The sequence below is a fragment of the Uloborus diversus genome, chromosome 10 (assembly GCF_026930045.1).
Source record: "Uloborus diversus isolate 005 chromosome 10, Udiv.v.3.1, whole genome shotgun sequence".
NCBI lineage: Eukaryota > Metazoa > Arthropoda > Arachnida > Araneae > Uloboridae > Uloborus > Uloborus diversus.
In genome coordinates this window covers 13,271,803-13,293,070 of record NC_072740.1, presented here as the reverse complement: position 1 = coordinate 13,293,070, position 21,268 = coordinate 13,271,803, and the positions used below count along the sequence as shown (strand labels likewise).

Sequence of the window (21,268 nt, the reverse complement as noted above, 5' to 3'; positions counted from 1 at the left end):
ATTTATCTACTTTTTTAATAAAGTTTCCCTATACTTAATTTCTAACAAAACAAAGCACAAAAAAGGGGGGGAGAGGCGTAAGCATACCAAGTAATTATGACTTGGTTGAGTTAATGTGCATCTAAAATATGTGGGGGCATCTAAAATGTGATCCTCTGCTGCAGGCCAAATTTTGAGGACTCACAGGCAAATTTTGGCCTGCAGGCCATAGTTTGGAGACCCCTGATCTACACTACTATTCTGTGCAGCATTTTTTAAGTTTCCGTAATTCTGCTAATACATAAATGTGTTGAGGTTTAGAAGCACTACCAAAATTCTTTACCTATATGGTCTGCCATTCAGGTCTTGTAACTATCAGATATCTACCTGCAGAGAAGTATGAAAAGAAAAATTTTAAAGAATATATTAAAAAACAAAAAGTTTATTCATACAAATCCCAAATATTGCATATAAAAGCAACAGAGCAATTATAAGGAATAAGTATAACAGACCACTTTATAAGTAATAACAAGGAAGGAAACTTGTTAGAGGCAGCTAACTCCTCAACTTGATGTAAAAATAATTTAACTGGAAGTTATATGACAAACAGATTCCAGCAGGGTTTTCATACATACGCAGCAATTTTAAGAAAATTAATGTAAGTACCATGTAGCTTTACCTACACAAATAGAATGAAATTAATTATAAGAATAAGAACAAAATCCACATAATTCAAACATCTAAATCCATCGGGTTAAGTCTTGTTCAGCTACAGGATATTTGAAGCAGCATCCACCCAAGTACTTCCTCAAAATCAAGATTTAAGACAAAGTTTTATAAACAACAAAAATTGTTCTCACAATTTTTGCTTTAAGTTCTCAAGCCACTTAGCACTTTACATGCTCTGTATCTAGCAAAAGAGTTCAGGGATTTATTATTTGTAAGTTTGCTTTTTGAAACATTATTTCATTTTTTAAACCATGAGAATCACTACAAATGTTTAAAAAAAAAAAAAAGCTCTGATAAATAACCATTCCAGAGAAAACTTTTTCTGCAAATGCAAGAGAACCAATTTGGTAGGCTTAAAAACATAGAATTTAAAATATCTGACTATCATGAGTGGAAAGAATCAGGCCTTTACCCACAATGCTTTTTTCAGAAAAATTTTACAAAGTAAAGTAGCTTATGATTTGTTAATGTTTTTTAAAAAGATTTTCAATATTAATGAAGGCAGTCTTTCCCCCCCCCCCCTCATGTATATCTTACTGTTTAAGACCAAAATTGGAGATTGTTTACTTTCACTAGTATTTCAGTGCAAATGTTTGATCTTTCGCCAATGTCTTTAATTTATGAAGGTTGATATTTTCTGGGAAGAAAATAAATACTTTTCTAAAGAATGAATGATTTTCTCTGATGAAAATTTAATAAAAATGAATGGTGTCTGGATAGTTAATTATTCTATTAACGTGACTTGAGAAAAGATCCAAAGAGCATATGCTGCAGGCAACAAGATGAAGCTTTCTTATGATAAATTGAGCTTCTGGATTTGATGGGAGCCGATCTTTGTTCGCTAATTGTCACAAATTCAAAAAATTACTACGAATTTATCAGTGAGTTTTTGCTGTCATAAGTGCTCCCAATCAGATCTTTCTGAAAAACAATGCATTAATGAACACTTTCCGTTTTACAAAAGAATGGCTTACGTCTCAGATTACCAGTTTGAGAAACTGGCCAGCACGCAGTTTGGATCCCAATCTGAAAGGCAACATCTAGGAATCTTCTCATGTGACTTCTACAAGAATGTTAAGCAGAATCTTCCAGTTCAAGAGCACAAATCAGTGATTAAGAAAGCCTAGGGCAGATTCCCTTCCAAAACCTTCAATAATCTTGTGTTGTTAATTGAAAATTATGTATTTCATCTTGTCTGGTGCAATGGGAACACCACAGACTACTAAGAGACTATTGTGCTTTGGGAGAAAAAAAATTCTTTTTTTTTGTGCAGAAAACTATTGAAATGCAACAAAGTTTGATTTTCAAATAATTCATTAATTTCTCTTTAATGGAATTGTCCCTGAGTTTTGTACATGAACTTCTAATGTAGTTCTGTGGATACAGTTACATTTACAAACCATTCCAGTGCATGTGTTTCACTTTATTACTAATCTTGTGCTTAAACTTTGCGACACACTATTACTGCAGTGCCATGTTTCCAAAAATATATTAACAAAGACCTATTTCATCTGTGTTAGGTTTTTATCTTTATGTGTCCCTTTTCAATGCGCCTAAGAAATATTTTTCGTTATGTACAAGCATTTCTATCTCTCTCTCATATGCACTCACTCACACATATATACTATACATATGTGTACATATATAATTAAAATCAAAATAGTTTTGTGCTGTTTAATTTACATCATCATGCATTGATTTTTTTTTTAACTTTCAATGTTTATTGAATACTAGATATGCTTTATTGATTTCTGTTTTTTTTTTTTCCTTTTAGCTATGATAAGTTATAATATAATTATTGGGGATACTATAACAAAGGTGCTGATGAGAATGTTTCATAGTAAGAAATTATTTCTGATATCATAACTATTCCCATATATGGCTTATGTAAAACACTTATGTTATTGTACTTGCTTGTTTAATATGCATGTTTCCATGTGTCAATTTGCAATGCCTTTACTTATTTTTTTTTACCTATTAAGAACTACATACAACCCAAATTCAAAATAATATAATATCTGAACTATTTGAACAAAACTTGTCCCTGAGTCAAGAAAAGTGAACGCATGCAAATTAAAAAGAATAAAACACGTTATTCATGAATGGGTGAATCCTTTTGAACAACTTTGCAGATATTATTTTATTAACTTATGGATCATTAACACAGTGTAAAATTATATAGATTTTTTATGTGGGTCAAAATATTAGAATAATGTATTCATTAAATGTGAATTTTAAAAAGTAACTAAAATATTTACATACCTGTTAACTGATAGTTTGTCACAAGTATGAAGCTTGGCACCCAGATAATTTTAGGCTCTTTTAAAAACCTTTTATTGCTCAAAATGGGTCGTCAAGGTGATAAATAGGGAAAAACAAAGTTATGTATAGTACCATAAAACCCTACAACTTTTAGACTAGTGTTGCAGCTTTAGACCATTGAAGGAATATGGTAGTATGTGCCATGTAGTGGTCGCTGGAGCAAAGCTAAAGTCTTTAAAAAAATTCAGTAGGTTCGCAAGTGTTGTTCAGCAAAGTTCATGTTGTTTACTTCAAGCTCCAGTGTTATCAGCGTTGTGTCAATATTCATTTGTGTTGGGAGGTTTTTTGAAATTTTTGCTTCAGCTCTCAAAGTCTCCTTCGAAACCTATATTTGCCGATAGAATTCTCTGAAGGTAAGTTTATTACTTTATTACTTAGGTATCTAAGATGGTTTAACCTTATTGGCGAATCCTGATGTTGCTTTGTTTACTTGTCGTTTCAAAGTAAACAAAATACGGGAATTCGAGTTGCAACTTTAGACCACCATATTGACTATCGTTTGTCAATATTTTGTGAACAATTTTGTATTGTTTTGAGCAGTTCTTTAGTTTTCGGGTTTTCTTTGGTTTTAGACATGAATCCAGGGAAAAGAAAGACGATAGGCAACCTTCCTTACCTCAACTAATCGCCTGAACTGATGGAAAAGGTTATCCAAGAAATCGGGAGCAACCAAATTTCAACAAAGAAGGCAAAAAACGTTAAATCTTAGTGTTGGCCTCATTCCCGTTTGTCATTTGGTACAAAAAAAAAAATATTGCGACATTGAAGAAACCTACCCAATTGGGGCAAAATTTGTATCAAAGCCCTGTGAAAAAAATGATTTAAAAAAAAAGCCATTGTAAAAAAAGAAAAATCCGGGAGTGTAGCTATCTACTAATTGCTTTTCATACTATCTCATCTTCATATTTATAGATCTGAATAAAAAATTGTATTTTTCACAATTGATTTTATTTAAGAGAACCTGAAATTGACTCAAAAAGTATAAAAAATTTATAAATCGGAAAAAGTAATTACAAAATTCCTTTTTTAAAATTTTTGCAGTGTATGGGATTGGAACAGAACGATCTATGCATTGAAACTTTAGACCAGAGCGGTTTAGCCGTGCATATCAAGGAAAATATGAGGTGGTCTTAAGTTGTCACAACCATGTGCAAACTTTATACCGCGATTCAAAAATATTTCTCCTCCCTTTGTGCTTAATTTAGAATTTTTGTCGATGCTTTACACTACAGATAGGATGTATAGTAGTGTATGGTTAAATTCTTAACATTTTTTGGCAAAATATTATGAAAATATGAAGAAATATACACATAAAGTTAGATAAATAAATACCTTTGTGCTGAACAGTAAAGTAAGAAAAACAACGTTAAAAAAAAACACAAATTTGCCAATTACAGCAGACACATGTTTCGGCGTTACAGGGAACGCCTTTTTCAATGCAAAAAGTAATGAGCTTATGGATGAAAAGACATCCATACACGTGTCTGCTGTAATTGGCAAATTTGTGCTATTTTTTTAACGTTGTTTTTCTTACTTTACACATAAAGTGGTCTAAAGTTGTACACTTTTACGGTATCATTGCTTATAGTTAGAAAATAACAATCCAACTCAATTCAAATGAACGTTTTACAATCTACAATTTTAATGGAATATAGAAGGACTGACCACCTCAAAAGTAACCGAAGTAGACAAGGTAGAAAATTGTAACAACTGACACAGACAGTGGCTGCTCGTGGGAGGGTGCCTGGGCCCCCTCACTATTTTCAGATAATAATTTATATTTTTATTATCCATGGATTATCTGTTAAAAAAGTGAAATTGATGATTTACGGATTATACACTGCCGTGGATTATCTGTTCTTTTCCTCCCTCAACACCAACGCATTGAACCTCAGTATTTACAGCAGGATTCGCAGAGAGCGTTACTCTGCCTGTTTGCTGTTTATTTTACATAGTTTGAATGTTCAGGCTGTGTAAAATAAACAACACACAGTTCCTGAAGAAGCCTTCGTTTGCACAAGGTTAGACCGTTTGCTCCTTTCTTGACTCTTTGTTTTCAAGTAATTAGCGTACCATAATGATAATTTAGAGTTTAAAATGAATTTATCTACTCAACACAAATAATTATTTTCAGAAAGATTAAATATTAAAAAAAATATTTAAAAAAAAAAGTTTCCTTTTTAAACACCCTGGGGGGGGGGCAGGGATGCAAGTGCACCTATGATCTGGCCCCCTCACTTTTTCAAAGCACGAGCCGCCACTGGACACAGATGAACCTAAATTAAAGTGAATCATCAGAACTAGTTGTTTTAAAATGCCTCGTATGTCAAAAAATGTTAGAAAGAATCTACAGTTATCGTGTCCAAGCCAACTACACTTGAATAGTTGCACAACTGCAGTTGCAATTGCCAATCTACGAAGTAAGACAAAGATAAACATGAAGCAAAAATGTGCACGATTCTACTGGAGCAAAGAGAAGTTCATATAGCGGCAACAAGGTTGGAAAAGTATTATATTCAGTGATGAATCTTTTTTTTTGAAATATCTCTAAACAAAAAAGGTGTTCGGGTTTGGCATTTAAAAAAATAAAGTGTAAGAGAAATCTTGTGTTAGACATTCTCTCAAATTTGAGACATTGTTTATGGCTTGTGGGCGCATGAGGGCTGCTAGAATTGGACGATTGTATGTATCTTAAAATAAAACAATGTATGACTTCTGCTGTTTATCAATCATACTGCATGAGAATTCTTCTGAGGAACAGTAGTGACACATTCAGTGACATATATCTTTCAGCAAGATTCTACTCCGTGTTACATCTCTAAATCACTTCGTAGGTTTTAAACAGAAAGAGGAATTTCGGTATTAAACTGGTCAAGCAATTCTACCAATCTCAAAACAATCAAGAATTTGGGATACCATCAAATATAAAGAAAGCCGTTCAAGACTGAGAACCCGCCAAGAAAATTGATATTGTTGCCTCATTGAAGGAAGTATGGAAATAGTGTCAGAGAGAAGTGATGAATGTAAATAGGTGGTAGAGTACATGTGTGAAAGGATTAAAGAATTGAATCCAGCAAAAAATGACGCATTAAAGTATTGATACTGTCTTTTTTTGAAAATGTTTCCCCCCTTTAATTTGAATACTCTAATTTTTTGACTCAATATGAACTCTCATCACTAGAAACTTTTTTAATTGTTCTGTCTTAAATTATTTTTAATTAACTATATTTGAAATGAAATGTACACTTTAAGGTCTAAGAAAGGTGGCACATTCGTTTAAATACATAATTTGCACTTATATTTGGTTAGAATAAACTTTTTCCCAATAAGTGGAAAGTATTCTATTATTTTGAATTTGGGTTGTATAACATACTGTATGTCAAAATAATGTACTGTGAAGAAACCAAAATGTGTTCTAAAATTAAACTGTATACTGTTGTTTCAAAAGCAGATAGAAACAGCTTTTATTGGAGAGAATTTTATTTCGTGTCATATAAGATCCTTACAATTCAGAAAAGATGGAGAAGAAGTAAGTTTGGATACCCCAAATGTTACTTCCAGCAGAAAACTTCCTTTTGTGCCAACTTTTTTCGAGTGTAAAACTTTCAGATAAACCTTTTATATCTTGTATGACATAAGTATTTATGTCATACAAGACTTGTCAATAATCTAGAGCTTACTTTATCAGTCTCAAATATTTTAATATTAGGGAAGACTGGATATAGTTGATATCCTTTTTTTGTTTGAGATAAAAACTTGTGTTTGAATCAGATGAACTAAACTATCTTACATTGCCAATTTAGAACCATCTTTTTACCATCAAAATGCTATGCCATTTAATTTTTTTATTCTAATGAAATATGAAAAAAAGGAAAAAGGATCAAGTCTTGTTTATACAAGGAGACTTAATTCTGGTGAGAAAAGAGTTCTTATTAGTGCTTTAAATATAAGTCAAACATTTATTATTGCAACCTGTTTACTATTTATTCATTAAGTAAGCAAAATTGATTATGTCAAATTAAAAATTAAACAAAACAAAGCAATAGCTATTAAAACATATTTAACATACAAAATCAACTTTGTAATTACAAAACACTGACATTGTTAAAGGAGCAACTACTCAAAGAAAACCAAGAAATAAATACTGGAAAAACATTTAAAATTTAACAAACGTGCAATAAATGATGAGCAAAACTAGCATTTTTGCTTCATAAACTATAACAATATTTTTTACACTAAAATTTAGCTGAAAATAGTGCTTCGCAAGAAATGAAAAATTAAAAAAAGAAACAGAAATTTCGAATTTCAACAATGATTTTGGAAAAATAAAGCATCTGATAAGCTGAATAGTAAATTTGAAAATTTTTGTGAATATGCTGATTTATAATGCTATGATGAAAACCTTGTCCCAAGTCAGCTTTTTTTAAGCTTTCACTATTAATAGGGGATTTACTTTAGCTGTTGAATATATTTTATAACCCAAAGGCCTTTCATTAAATTATAAGTAGAATAAAAAGCATACACTTTATGAGTAAAATCATGTTCAAAGACACTTGTTCCTGGATCAAGTATCCCTTCTTTGAAAGGATTAAGTACCCCCAAGTATACTTTTGAAACATATTTAAAAATTACAGCCAAAAAAACTTTGTATTGGTACTTCTCACACCGTTATAAAAACAATGTATGCACTGCATAACTTCTTCAAATAAGCTTGCTATACTTATCATCCACAATCCAAATATATATATATATATATATATATATATATATATATATATATATATATATATATATATATATATATATATATATATATATATATATATATGGGAGAATGTGGCCCAAAGTGGGTAGGCCTTCATATGCCCCTGCATGGTGTGTCAGCGGCGAAATATACGTATGTCCTGTTCACTCAAACACCCCCCGAGTTTTGATCAGTCCCAGTAAAGGGGCATGAGGCAACCAGGCTTAAAATTAAAAAATGATACATTTCTAAAAAATATGAAGTTTTGTAACTTGTAGCCAGCTTATTTTTTAAATTGTCAATAGTATTATGTCATTCTGACACCATCCACCTACAAACTACGATGGTCATTCCGTTTTTTTTTTTAATTATTAATTTAAGGTTATAAATATTGATATAAAAAAACGTGCTTTTGAGCAAAACGGGTCGGGCAAGTGTGTATAGGATTTAATCTAGTCCATTAATTTCGTCAGTTATTTCTTTATGTTTTATAAACAAATGTACAGACTTTAAATTGGATAAGTATAACTTTTTTTATATATTTTTTTATAATGACAGGTAGCTAGTCAACTAATTTAATCATTTATAACTTTATGTTTTATTGGCAAATGTACCAAATCACATTTAATTAAGCTTACCCACTTTGCCCCTTGTAGGGCAAAGCGAGTTTTTCAAGTGTTTGTGATGTTTGATAATACATAAATATTGGGTTTTAAATAATACAAAAATCACTTCTTATTTTGAAGTTCAAGAACCCTGCTAGAAAATAAAACAGAAATTGTCACGATAAAAATCCAAAAACTATAATTTTTGAGCATTCTTCAAAAACCTACCCGCTTTGAGCCACCCTCCCCTATTTATGTATCCCCTCTGAAAACTGACAGTGACACATAACCTCAAAAGCATGCGTAAAAGAAGCAGTGTGATACTTGGAAATGTAAATCTACTGTTACTACTCAGTAATGTTGCCAGCACTGAAACTTGTGTGTTATAGCAATGTCGAGATTTCAGAGAGGGAACAAGTCTCTTGAGGGTTGAAATATCCCCACTCTCCCCTATTTATGTTTCATTTTATGACCAACAATTGATGCTAGTAGTCCTTCAAACACTACAATGAAATTGCATCACAGTGAATGAATCTAGTTAATCTATTGAAATCTAGTTATCTATGTGATCTATGAATCTAGTTAAGCTTCACTACTGCTATGTAGTTTAAGCTGAAGTCACTTTTCAACTGGTTTCATTAAAATTGCAACTGTATATTGAATTTCTGCTATAGAGTTATTTTATATTCAGTAATTTCATTTGTAGCTTGTTTAGTTTCCTGATAAAGAAAAAATTATCACTATAATTTCCTAGAATTAGTTGGGGAAAGTTCTAATATTTATTTGTTAATTTATTATCAATGTTTAGCTAGAAATTTCTGCCTTTCAAAATTACTTGGAGTAAAATGTGTTTGCTTCTTTTGTAGTGTCACGCAGTTCTATCTTGGGGAACCGGCATTTTATTGTTTTTATGTCAACCTTATTTGTTACATTACCTCTCTCCTTATATCGGACCATTGTGAGACTTTCTTTGGTAAGATGATTTTCAGGTTTGCAATATTCCGAGTTCATTTTTTTATACATAATAAATGACTTTGCTTTTGTATATAGGTCTCATTTTTATCTTTGATTTTTGCTGCATCCATTGTGCTGTTTGTTGTGATTCGAGCTTTTACTATGACTGGTGAAATGTAAGTCCTTTCTAATCTGTGTTTATTTATTTATTTTCAGAAATTTTAGACTTATGATTATAATCTTGATGTTCTTTTGCTGTTTAAAAATATTTTTTCTTTATTGTAATATATTAACAAGTTAGTCATTTAGTGAAACTTCAAACTTAATTTTATGATATGTTTTAGAGAAATCACTCCAGATGCGTTTGTATTTGCAAATACGGGAGTAACTCAAGCTATTGGAGTTATAGCGTTTGGTAAGTTAAAACTAAAAAGTTTGCACAACCTTTTTTCAAAAATTTAATGTAATAAAAACTTTTTATTTTCTCAGTCATTATCAAATTCACTCATCCTCTAAATTTGTTTTTCTTGTGAGGAGCAACATATGAATTTACACAAAAAATTGTGTGCAATTTTTGTGGTTGAATAGAAATTGAACTATGTATTTTTTTTCCCTTTCTGCTCACTACAAGTTGGTTGGCTACACGATATTACAGAAAAAACTTTCCAGGAGCCTAAAATTATTTAAACATTAATAAGCTGTAAGTTACCACACCAAGCCAGGCTACAGTAGAACTTCTAGCATATATGGCACATCTCGCTTCCAGCGTCCAAATACTGCAGTTTCATACTTATTAGTGAGCAGTTTGAAATAACCATTACCAAGGTGGAAGTAGTAGATCTCTCATTAAAGTTGAAATTACCTTCACCCTCTTAGCTAAAACTATTTTAACATTATGACATGGGTCTTCAGACCAAGTGACAACTCACCCCAGGCCACTAGAGGGCGCCTGTGATGCAGGGAGTGTTATTGCTGCTAATTTGATAAGTGTTTTCTTACTATAATTTTTCATTATTACTGTCTAGTTTTAGGTTTTTTTACTTCACTTTATCATGTAATTTAGTTTTATTGTGTTTTGGGGGCTCATTTTAGCTGTTATTGTATTCTTGAAGTGTTTTTGCATTTTTTGGAGCTAAGCCTAACATGTGGTGATCTCCTGGTTTTTGATCTTGTGTGCTTTATTGGGTATAGCAACTCTGTTTATTTACTGCTGTTTTTAGTATTTATTCTGTGTTTTTTTGCATTTTTATCTTTCTGTTTTGCCTTTTGGAACATATTCACTGAGTAGAAATGGGTGTTATATGCATTATGAAAGAGGTAAAGAGTGGGAAGGGGGACAGGTGGATCTCTTGTGATTTATGTCATATGTTCTGCCTGTATAAGGGGGAAAATGAGTCTGTTTTTGAGGAGGATTATATTTGCACTAAATGTGCTGAACTCTCAGACTTAAGACTTAAGATGCTAGTTTTGGAAGCCCAGTTAGCATTAGGGTGTAGGCCAGTTGTAGAGGGTATAAATGTTCCAGAGATTCAGGGGGAAGTTTCAAATGAGGAGTTAGATTGGGAAACTAAGGGTGTAATTTTGGGGGACTCTATGGTAAGGGAGGTGGGTAACACAGTTGGGAGAGTAAAGCGTAAGGTGGCTAGGTGTTGTTTACCAGGGGCTCGGGTAAAAGACGTTAATATGGTTGCTGAAAAGAAGGGAGTATTGAATAAGGAGGACATGGTTACTTTGTGGGTGGGAACAAATGATGTAGGCCACAGTAAAAATGAGGAGTTTTCTAGGGAATGGGAATCCCTGTTGGATAAAGCAACCAGCTTTTCGACGAATGTCCAAGTGGTTGGTTTGCTTCCCAGGTGTGGAGTGCATAGGAGCTGGCTAAATCAACGTGCGAGGTGTATGAACTTGCTACTGAAGTCAATTTGCGAAAAGCGCAGTATCAGGTTCATTGATGTATGGAGTCATTGTAAACGGGATTGGATTGCTAGGGATGGCCTGCATCTGAGCTCTACAGGGGTCAAAATGGTTAGTGGATTAATTTTAAGGGATTCGGAGTCAAAAAACTAAGTTGGAATGGGGGGCATGGTTCAAGCATCAGGTATCGAGAGAATGAAATTTTTTTGGGTATTGCTAGAAATGGAAATAAAGTGACGAACAAGAGTAGTAATGTTAACAATTGTAATTTAGGAAATTTCAGGGTGTTAAATAAAAGGAACTTAGGCATGCTTAAAGTTTTCTATACCAATGCTCGCAGTATTAGGAACAAGATGGATGAATTGAAAAGCATAGTTATGGATGAGAAGTTGGATGTTATTGGAATTACAGAGACATGGGCTACCAAATCTGATGCAGAGTTATTACATATTGCTGGGTATAATTTGTTCAGACAGGATAGAGTAGGTAAAAGAGGTGGTGGGGTCTTATTTTATGTTAGAGACAATTTTATTTGCAATGAATTGGTCATAAATGATAAGCCTACTGATATTGATATGGTTTGGCTGGAGTTGATGAGCAGTAAGGGCAAAAAGCTACGCTTTGGAAACATTTATAGGCCACCTAATTAAAACCAGGGACAAGATGAACAGATGTACCATATTATTAGTGACATGTCCAGTAAGGGATCCGTTATCATAATGGGGGATTTCAATTTTCCGGATATTGATTGGAATAATTTTTATCCTGGTAATGGCAAAGAAGAGGAATTTTTAAAAGTAATTGGTGACTGTTTCTTAGATCAAGTTGTAACTCAGGGAACTCGAGAGGAGGCAATTTTGGATCTAGTTTTTTGTGACATAGGTAGTTTTGTTCAGGGGTTGAGTGTAGGGGAGCATATTGGAGATAGTGATCATAACAGCATTAGGTTCCGGGTTAAATTTGAAGTGTGCAAAGATGATAATTTTAGGTTTGTGCCCAATTTCAGAAACACTGATTTTGTTGCACTTAGGCAGAGCTTGAAAGAGGTTTTTTCGTCAGGGTTGGAAAATAGCGACGTAGATCAGCAGTGGACGGAATTTAAGGATAAACTTGCTAAAACCGTTGGGGACTATGTTCCATTTAGGAGAAAAGGTGTTAATACCAAAATTTGGCCCATGTGGTTCTCCAGGGAGACTAAAGAAGCTCTTAATTATAAGCAAGCCACTTTTCGTAAGTTTAAAGAAACTGGTCAGAGTGTGGAGAGGCTCCAGTATGGTAAGGCAAGGCGAAATTTTAAGTATTTGGTACGGATTCAGAAAAGGGAATTGGAGCAAAGGCTGGCAGATGACATTGATGGGAACCCTAAGAGGTTTTTTGCTTACGCTAATTCTGGGAAAGCTCGAAACAGTCAAATTGGGCCTTTGGTTGATGAGTATGGAAATTTAATCCAAAACGATAGGGATATTGCAAATGTTCTGAATAACTTTTTTTCCAGTGTGTTTAACGATAACTGTATCTCAACAGTTGACACTAACAAGACACAAGCTATTATACAGCTTGAGGATTTTGTATTTTCCAGGGAGGAGGTTTTATTTCATTTGAAAAAGATTAAAGCAACTAAAGCTCCGGGACCAGATAATATTTATCCAAAAATTTTAGTTGAATGGGCAGAGGAATTAGTGGATGTTATTTTGAATATTTTCAATGCTTCTTATAACTCGGGGACGGTGCCAGAGGACTGGAAGCTGGCTAACATAACGCCCCTCTTCAAGAAGGGGTCTAAAGGTCTTGCTGGGAATTATAGACCTGTAAGTTTGACTTCGGTGATTTGTAAGAATTTCGAAACTTTGATCAAAATTAAGATCATGATGTTCTTAGAGACTAATAGTCTGTTGACTAGTTTGCAGTATGGTTTCAGGAAAGGTAAATCCTGTACTACTAATTTATTGCATTTCTACGACAAGGTTACCTCAGCTTTAGATAACAAAAAATGTGTGGATGTTGTTTATATTGACTTTCAAAAAGCTTTTGACAAGGTACCGCATGTTGCTCTTCTCAGCAAGTTAGCTGACATTGGAATAGGAGGAAAAACTTTACTTTGGGTTAGAAATTGGCTTACTGGTAGGAAGCAAAGAGTAGTTGTGAGAGGAAATCATTCTAATTGGAGTGATGTTTTAAGTGGGGTTCCTCAGGGATCAGTTTTAGGGCCTCTTTTGTTTATTATATTTATGAATGACATCAATGAAAATATTTCTGGAAGCATGAATTGTTTTGCTGACGATGTAAAAGTTATGGGGATTGTCGAAAATGAAGAACAAGTAAAACAGCTGCAAGAGGATTTAGATCATATCACTAAGTGGGCAGATAAATGGGGTATGGCAGTTAATGTAGGGAAATGTCAAGTGCTACACTTAGGTCATGGAAATAAGCGTATGAGATATCATTTACAGGGTTCAGTCATAAATCAGGCAGAAAGTGTTATGGATCTGGGTGTCTTTATAAATCAGGACTTCAAGTTTAGTCAACAGTGCAGTAATGCTAGTAACAAAGCCAACAAAATGCTTGGGTTCATCAAGAGATCTATTTCAAACAAATCTAAGAAAGTTCTTCTGCCTTTATATAGGAGTTTAGTAAGACCTCATTTGGAGTATGCTGTTCAGTTTTGGTCGCCTTATCTGAAGAAAGATATTTTCGTATTGGAAAGGGTTCAAAGAAGGGTAACTAAATTAGTAAGGGGACTCTCAGATTTAGATTATGATACCAGACTTAATAGGCTTAACATGTATAGCCTGGAGCAAAGGAGAGTCAGAGGGGACATGATTCAGTTATTTAAATTTATCAAAATGAAAGATGTAAATGGATTAAATTTTTGCGGGGAAAGTAGGACAAGGGGTCATTGTTTTAAGCTATTTAAATCTCAGGCTAACTTGGAAATCAGGAAAAACTACTACTTTAGCAGGGTCGTGGGCACTTGGAATAGCTTACCGGAAGAGGCGGTAATGAGCAAGGGAGTGGATAGCTTTAAGAGGGCCATTGATCTTCATTGGGGACTAATTAATTGACTAGGACCAGCCTAGCTGGGCCCAGAGCCTGTTGCTGGTCGTCACATTTGTATTTGTATTTGTATAAGCTGTAATTAGTTACCAGCTCATTTAATGTTGGCCATAAATATGAAGGTAATCTTACCTCAGCTTCAGTGAGAGCTCTACTACCTCCAACTTGGTTTTGGCTATTCTACATTAATGGTCGCTGATAAGTGAAATTGCAGTATCTGAATACCTTAAGCAAGCTGTATGCTTGTATGTAAAAAAAAAGTTTAAAAAAATATATAAACATCAATGTAAATCTTTAATGCTAATAATAAAGTGTATCATTCATATTCTTTATATTTTTGTGCTTAACAAAACTGAATTTTAAAGTTATGATTTTTTTTTCTAGATCTTAAATGTAATTCCTTAATTATTTTGCATAATGTCTAAATTTTCTGCCCTAAGCCCCCCTAGTCTTCCTGCACATAAATTATCCTCGGCATAATAGGCACAAATAGTTTACCATGAAAACTAAATATATTTGGAATGTCCTTCCACACAAAGATTTCCATGTTTAGTGCATGGAAATATGTAGAGCAACAATTACTTTTTTCTTTTTCTTTCCACATAAGCTCATTTTTATGCACTGCAAACAGCAGGTTTGTTTCATAACAAAATGTGTGTGTAATTTCCATTCCATATTTGTTTCGTTTCGCTTGATTTGTTCAGTTGTATTGTGCGTTCATGAGTAGAAGAGACTTCGGAACGCCTTCCCGAAAGCAAAGCTAAGTTTAGCGCGGGGGGTGATCGCTATCGCTTTCAATTGAGACAACCCTAAATTTGGCGGGCATTTAAATTTGTAAAAATGTCTTTGTGTTCTTTCCTTTCGTTTCTAGCTTCGCGTAATTGTCGTCTACGGGGAATCTATATTTCTTTAAACTGAAAATTTCAGAACAAAAATATTGTATTTACAAAAAAAAGTAAGGTATTTTGTTTTCCGAATGAAACATTTCTATTAAGGATAGGCTTTCTGAATTTTGAACGATATCCTTTCAAACACTAACGTCCTATATTCGAAATTGCAAGTGCGCTGATGAAAAAAAAGGGGGGGGGGGGGGGACAGGAAAACTTCATTGCCACACAGACTGTGGCATTGAAATGCTTAAGGGTTGCGTTCGTTTTGAAGACTTAATATCTCTCTCCATCTCCCTCTCCCTTTTCTTGAGGGGGGGGGGTGACTCAGTAGCTCTTACGGGTTGGGTCTTTTTGATGCATCTGTATGGATTGTACAAAATTTCAGATCATATAGAGCGGATATACAGTCAGTAGATCTACAGTAGCAGTTATTTTTGAAAAATGATGAAAACATTATTCAAACAAAAGTTGCCCCCCCCCCCCCAAAAAAAAACTTGATTGAACCAAAGACGGGGACTGGGCAATTGTTCCAGAAAGGATTTACATGTGAGAAATAAAAGTAAATGAGAAAACAATAAAAAATCAATCTGAAATATTTAAAGCATTTGACTATTAAAATCAAGGCTATTTCTCTAAGTATTGCATGAATATTAATGTTTAGAAATATGTAATAATTTGCGATGCGTTATAAAAAGTGTCTTTGGTTTGAATACTGTTTTAAAATTATAGGCTCATCGGTTGGGTCCGGCTTAAGAGATGACGACTACCCCCAGGGCGAGTATTTTCAAGGCGGGGGGGGGGGGAGGTAACCAACTTCGTTTCTGGGGGGGGAGGCAGAAACGAAGTTAGTTATAACACTTCAGTACACAGTAGCCTAACGTAAACACGGATTGTCCATAAAGGACGTTACCCTTCACCTTAGCCTCTCCCCTCGTCACATCTCACGCAATGTTCGATGAACATATTGCTATAACGAACGCTTTTATTTGGACCAAAATATGTGAAGTCATATTTCTTATAATCCCCTCCTTCCCCCTTGAGACTAACTGTCCAAAGTTCATGAACCCCGAACTCTCTCTCCCTACCCCTTTCAAGCGTGACATCATTTGTGAACGACGCCTTAGGTTTGCTCTAAGTCCCCAAAATCGCAGCAACAATTGTTTTAAGGGAAAAGACTGGCTCCCCCCCCCCTCCTTCCTGGATAGCTCTAGTCACAATTTGTTTATGATCATGTATGTTTTTAATAAAGAATCATAGCGCACTCCGGCAAGGAAAGTGACACAATTCAAAATCTGGGAAAACCGTACCGGCTATTGATTCAAAATCTAAATTTAGTGCTTTTTCTCGACACAAAAACCGCAAAGTTAGCTCACCTAAATGGTGCGGGGGGGGGGGGGGGGGCGTAGAAACGATTTCATCAATAATGACACATCATTAAAATTTCGTAATTTGGAAGAATATTTTTTGAACTTAAAGTATGCATTACGTATCTATACTTCAAAAACTAATTAATAAACATCACATAATAAGTTGACTGCGCATATTGTAATGTTTGAGACTAAATCACTTAAAATTACTATTGCGTCAAACCTTAATTTTCTCCATTGCTGTTTTTTTTTTTTTTTTTGTGGTTGAGTCAGTTTCCTTGCCAGTGAGGGATATGTTGAACAACTGAATAGGTTGACTATAGCAACGTTTCTTGATAAAAATAACGCATTTTACATTCAGAGCCAAGGACGGATCCAGAAACTATTCAAGGAGGGGGCGATTGATTTCACACCCTTACCCTTTTATAAATTCGCAAACCTCCGCCCCCCCCCCTTCCAAACACCATGAAAGATCGTCTCATTTCAGTTATTTTGGGAAGGGGAGGGACTTCCTTTTCTACAAAATTGCGGAGGAGTGTACCAAACCCCATCCCTTACCTTAACGCCATCAAAGGTGTCCCATTAAAGTTCCTTTTTTTTGGGGGGGGGGGACTTCAATTTTCCAAACTTTCCTGAGAAGAGCCCTTGAACCCTATAACTCTATTTAATATCATCTAAAATCTTCTAAAATTGAGTTTTTGGAACTTTGAAATACTTCCTATACAAAGTTCAGATCTCTATCAGTAATGTGTTAAGAATAAGATATGTGCTACACTTTCATTTTCCAGACAGCAAGAGCTTCGTCAAACTATTGAAGATAGGCTAAAACAATTTTCAACTTCAGTATCAAAGACATGCCGTGGAAGAGTTCTGCATCTCGACTCAAGGAAGGGGCGGTCGCACCATCGCCCCTCCCTTGTGTCCGTCCTTGTTCGGATCTGTATTAGAATTCCGGGCAACAAACTTTTGCATATTTTATGATCCCCACACGTAACGCTGTTCCGTAAAAGTACTGGAAGAACTGAATTACTTTTAGAGTAATCGAAAAAACTTGAATAAAAAAAAGCATGTATATTTTTTCGTATTTACAAAAATAAATAGGTTAAAACAGTAACATAAAACGTTGTTTCAGGCACTTATTCAATTATTCTGTAGATAACCATATTGGCATGTGAAAAGCTTTAATTTTTGTTTTGTTACTTTTTTCATTTCTGAAGAATAAAAGCCATATTGGAAAAAAAAATAGTACTAAAGTATTGAAATGTGTCACACAGAGTGCAACTTACCCACTGAGGCTTCCAAAATTGTTCGTAGGCTTTAAATGTGTATGGTTAAAAATTAAGTGCCTATAGGAATCGAAATAGTAGTTCAATACTTTTTCATACTGTCTCTACATGATTACATCAATTCAACATTTTTTTTACAAAATATTGACTGTTTGAAATGGGCCAAAAATGAGGTGACAGAGAAATATTTTCAGAAAAATTCGAAATTAAAGTTATCGTCTGTCGTTTTCTTTCCTTTTTTTTTTTTTTTTGTTATTTTTTCAATGGGGTGATAGTTAAAAAATCTTTTGGCATTAATTTTTGCTTGTTCACTTTACAAATCTACGTATTATTTTAAAAATGACTCGTATTTGCAAATTAACAACAAACACAATTCGAAAACGCATTAATTCTTCATTATATTGGAAGTAAAGCAGTTCGAAATATTGCAAAAGTAGTTCATTTATCCCTAAGCACTGTGTAATATTTAATAAACGCTTTAAAGAAGAAAATCGGATCGAAAATAAGGTGAGAAATGGTTGACCAGCAAAGTTAACAATATGCGATTAGAGATTTATAATTAGAATACCTATGAAAAACCCACGTTTGAGAGCTGTGAAAGTTTCAGCAGAATAGAAGGAAAAATTTTCCTTCCAATTTCACCTGCAACTGTTCACCGTGTTTTCAGAAAATGTTTACGTAACGTGAAAGACAGAAAGTTTAGGATTTCCGTCGCCAAATCAATGATACATTAACCCAAAACGTATAGAAATATACTGCAAATCTTAAAATACTTTTAAGTCGAACAATTGTCTTAGTAGCACACCTTTTTTTCGGGAAAGAAGGTGGGAGGTAATTTCTTAGAAAATTATAGAACACTCGTCTTCTTACAGCGCGATAACGATTGCCAATTGCAACCTTTCTCAGTGTTGGTCTGAAGCCTCATCCCCAAAAGACGCATATAGAATCTTCCGATACCACGTGTTGGGGGCGTGGCCAAGTCTCAACTAGTGAAAAACGGACAATACTGCCAGATTAAAAGTAATCATGTTAAATTTAGTATATTTTTTGTAATATCTCAGTAGTTGTGGTGCACGTTCTGTTATCAGTTTAGAATCATTTTTTTTTTCTTTGTCATCAGAAGCCATGTAAGAAACTGCAAAAGGTGAAAATTTTACATTGAAGAATCTTTCCATCTATATGTTATCAAATTTCAAATATTTTCTTATGAATGTGAATTATATGATGCAAGCATAATTGAATAGCCTTTTTTAGGATTGTATTTTCTAATATATCTTCTGGACTCATGTTGAAAACAAAATATTTAAAAACAGCTGTGGATGTAAAAATCTTTCTGTAAAGAAATAGACATGATGTTTCATATTTTAACTGAATTCTATATTTTTTGAATAAGCAAAAAATTTAAAGAAATCAACATGATGTTTCAATATTTTAACTGAGTTCTATGTTTTTTAAATTAGCAAAAAATTCTGTGCCATTCAAGAATGATTTTTGAAAAAGGTGTTAAATCTAAACTGATTAAGTAAATGTTTCAGAAACAAGTAAACCCTCTATGAAGCTTTGACTGTGTTTTAAAGTATTAGTGTTCGGCATCTGCCAGTGAATTTCATATTTTCAATTAAACTGGCTGTGTATACAGGGTGCATCCCAAATCTAAATTTTTGGAGGAGAAAACTTTAAACTTATTGATTAAATCCCCGGATTTAGCAAATAATAAAAATAAATAGATAAATGAAATGAAATCTTTGCATGCATACCTATATCAAATGAAAGAGATATAGAACATCATGAAAAATAAAAGATAAAAACAAATGGCAATAGTTTCTGTATCACCAAATGCTCTAATTCATCAGTCAAATTTGGCTAAATTAGAAGATTTTCGGGAGGGTGCAGTGACCTTCATTGGAATGTCCGTGGCTGCATATAGATAAAATTTCATGGGTGCACTTATAAATGTCACAATATGTTGTAATGTTCTATTATTTACATTTATGTTGACAAGATGTCTTTTCGTTCAAAATGGTTGATGCTCTACAACTTTGTAAATCCCTTTTTTGCTCTATCTTAATCCGTATTCGAGATAGAGATTCTATATCCGCAATTTTCCACCAGATGGCACTGTGAGCAGTCTCATTTGGTAGCGCATCGCATATCCAATTTACTATATCTAGACATCACATTTATAAAGATAGCAGCAGCCTTTCCGAAATGAAGAGGCGACAAGGGACGTTGACTTTAGTGGGCATACTGTATATAGGAACCATCAGACTTTCTATGCTTTGCAAAGATTGATAATGAATGTTTTAAATCTGTATGATTTCTTGCTTTTTAAGATTTATATATCTGTAATCTGATTTATACATCTGTCTCCTTAATGTAGGGGAGACTAATTCAACAGGAGAGAGAGAGAATATATATTGACAATTCATTAAACAAACTTTTTCTTTCTTTTTTTTATTATTTAAAATGTGTCACTTTTAACACTTACATCTTAATATTTTCCTTACTGTTTCTTATCTTTTTGATCAAACATGTTCACAATGATGCAGTAACTCAAAATGTAACATAACTGAATTGTTAAATAGTAATTTTAAACACATTCTTTTCAAATTTACCAACATATGTTTCTTGTGTGTTAAATGAAATTATACTTAGCCTCTTCTAGAGAAATCAGTTATTAATTGCTTTTATCATTCTTAAAGAATGGTGAAATTATTAAAATAAATGTTTTGATATCAGTCCCTAATATTAACTATTTATGTTTTTTTTTTTTTTTTTTGAAATCGAGTTTGAAAATATTTTTATTGTTTCATTTTTACTCTTTTCCCTCTAAAAAGCAGTGCTGGAGTATCATTCTATTACACTGCACTAATTGCTTTCAAACAAGTATATAAATAGTTGTTTAAAACTTGAAATTCAAACAAACATTTATGTGCCAAATAACTTGAACTTTTTAGCCGTTTTGAAGAGATAACATTTTTGAAAGTAATTATCCAACATGTACAAAAAGATAGATCAATGTAATGTATTTGTTTGAATGCGGACATTTTTTTTTTAAAGTGATTAAATTTTCACATTTGACTATGAATTTCAGAGTGATCAGTAAGCCACTTAAGCAGTTTTATTATTATTATTAATTCTTGAATTCAGCTATTCATAAAAGTTTGTGCATATTCCGAAAAATAAACAAGATTTTTTTTTTCTTCATTGAAATATTTTAACATCATTATAGAAATCACTTGCTAAGTTTTACATTTCTGAACTTAATTTCTTTACCCATTTTAGATGCATAAGGCAACATTTGTGTCTTGATAGTTATGCATTTTAGTTATGCATTATTACTGCATTTACTGTGTTTTAATCTGAAATTGTGCTAATAATTAATTTGAAGTTATGCATTCTTGTGTGATGTTTTAAGCAGATT

At 33.3% G+C, this 21,268-nt stretch overlaps 1 protein-coding gene across 1 annotated transcript in view; it reads left to right on the top strand.

The window, feature by feature from the left end:
- The window catches only part of LOC129231660 (putative sodium-coupled neutral amino acid transporter 11), an 89,096-nt gene that overhangs the window by 59,791 nt on the left and 8,037 nt on the right, over positions 1-21,268 (top strand). Inside the window, exons 6-9 of the mRNA XM_054866023.1 lie at positions 2,483-2,548; positions 9,246-9,352; positions 9,430-9,509; positions 9,678-9,748. Of these exons, the coding sequence (XP_054721998.1) occupies positions 2,483-2,548; positions 9,246-9,352; positions 9,430-9,509; positions 9,678-9,748 (324 nt within the window). The remainder of the gene's footprint in view (positions 1-2,482; positions 2,549-9,245; positions 9,353-9,429; positions 9,510-9,677; positions 9,749-21,268) is intronic.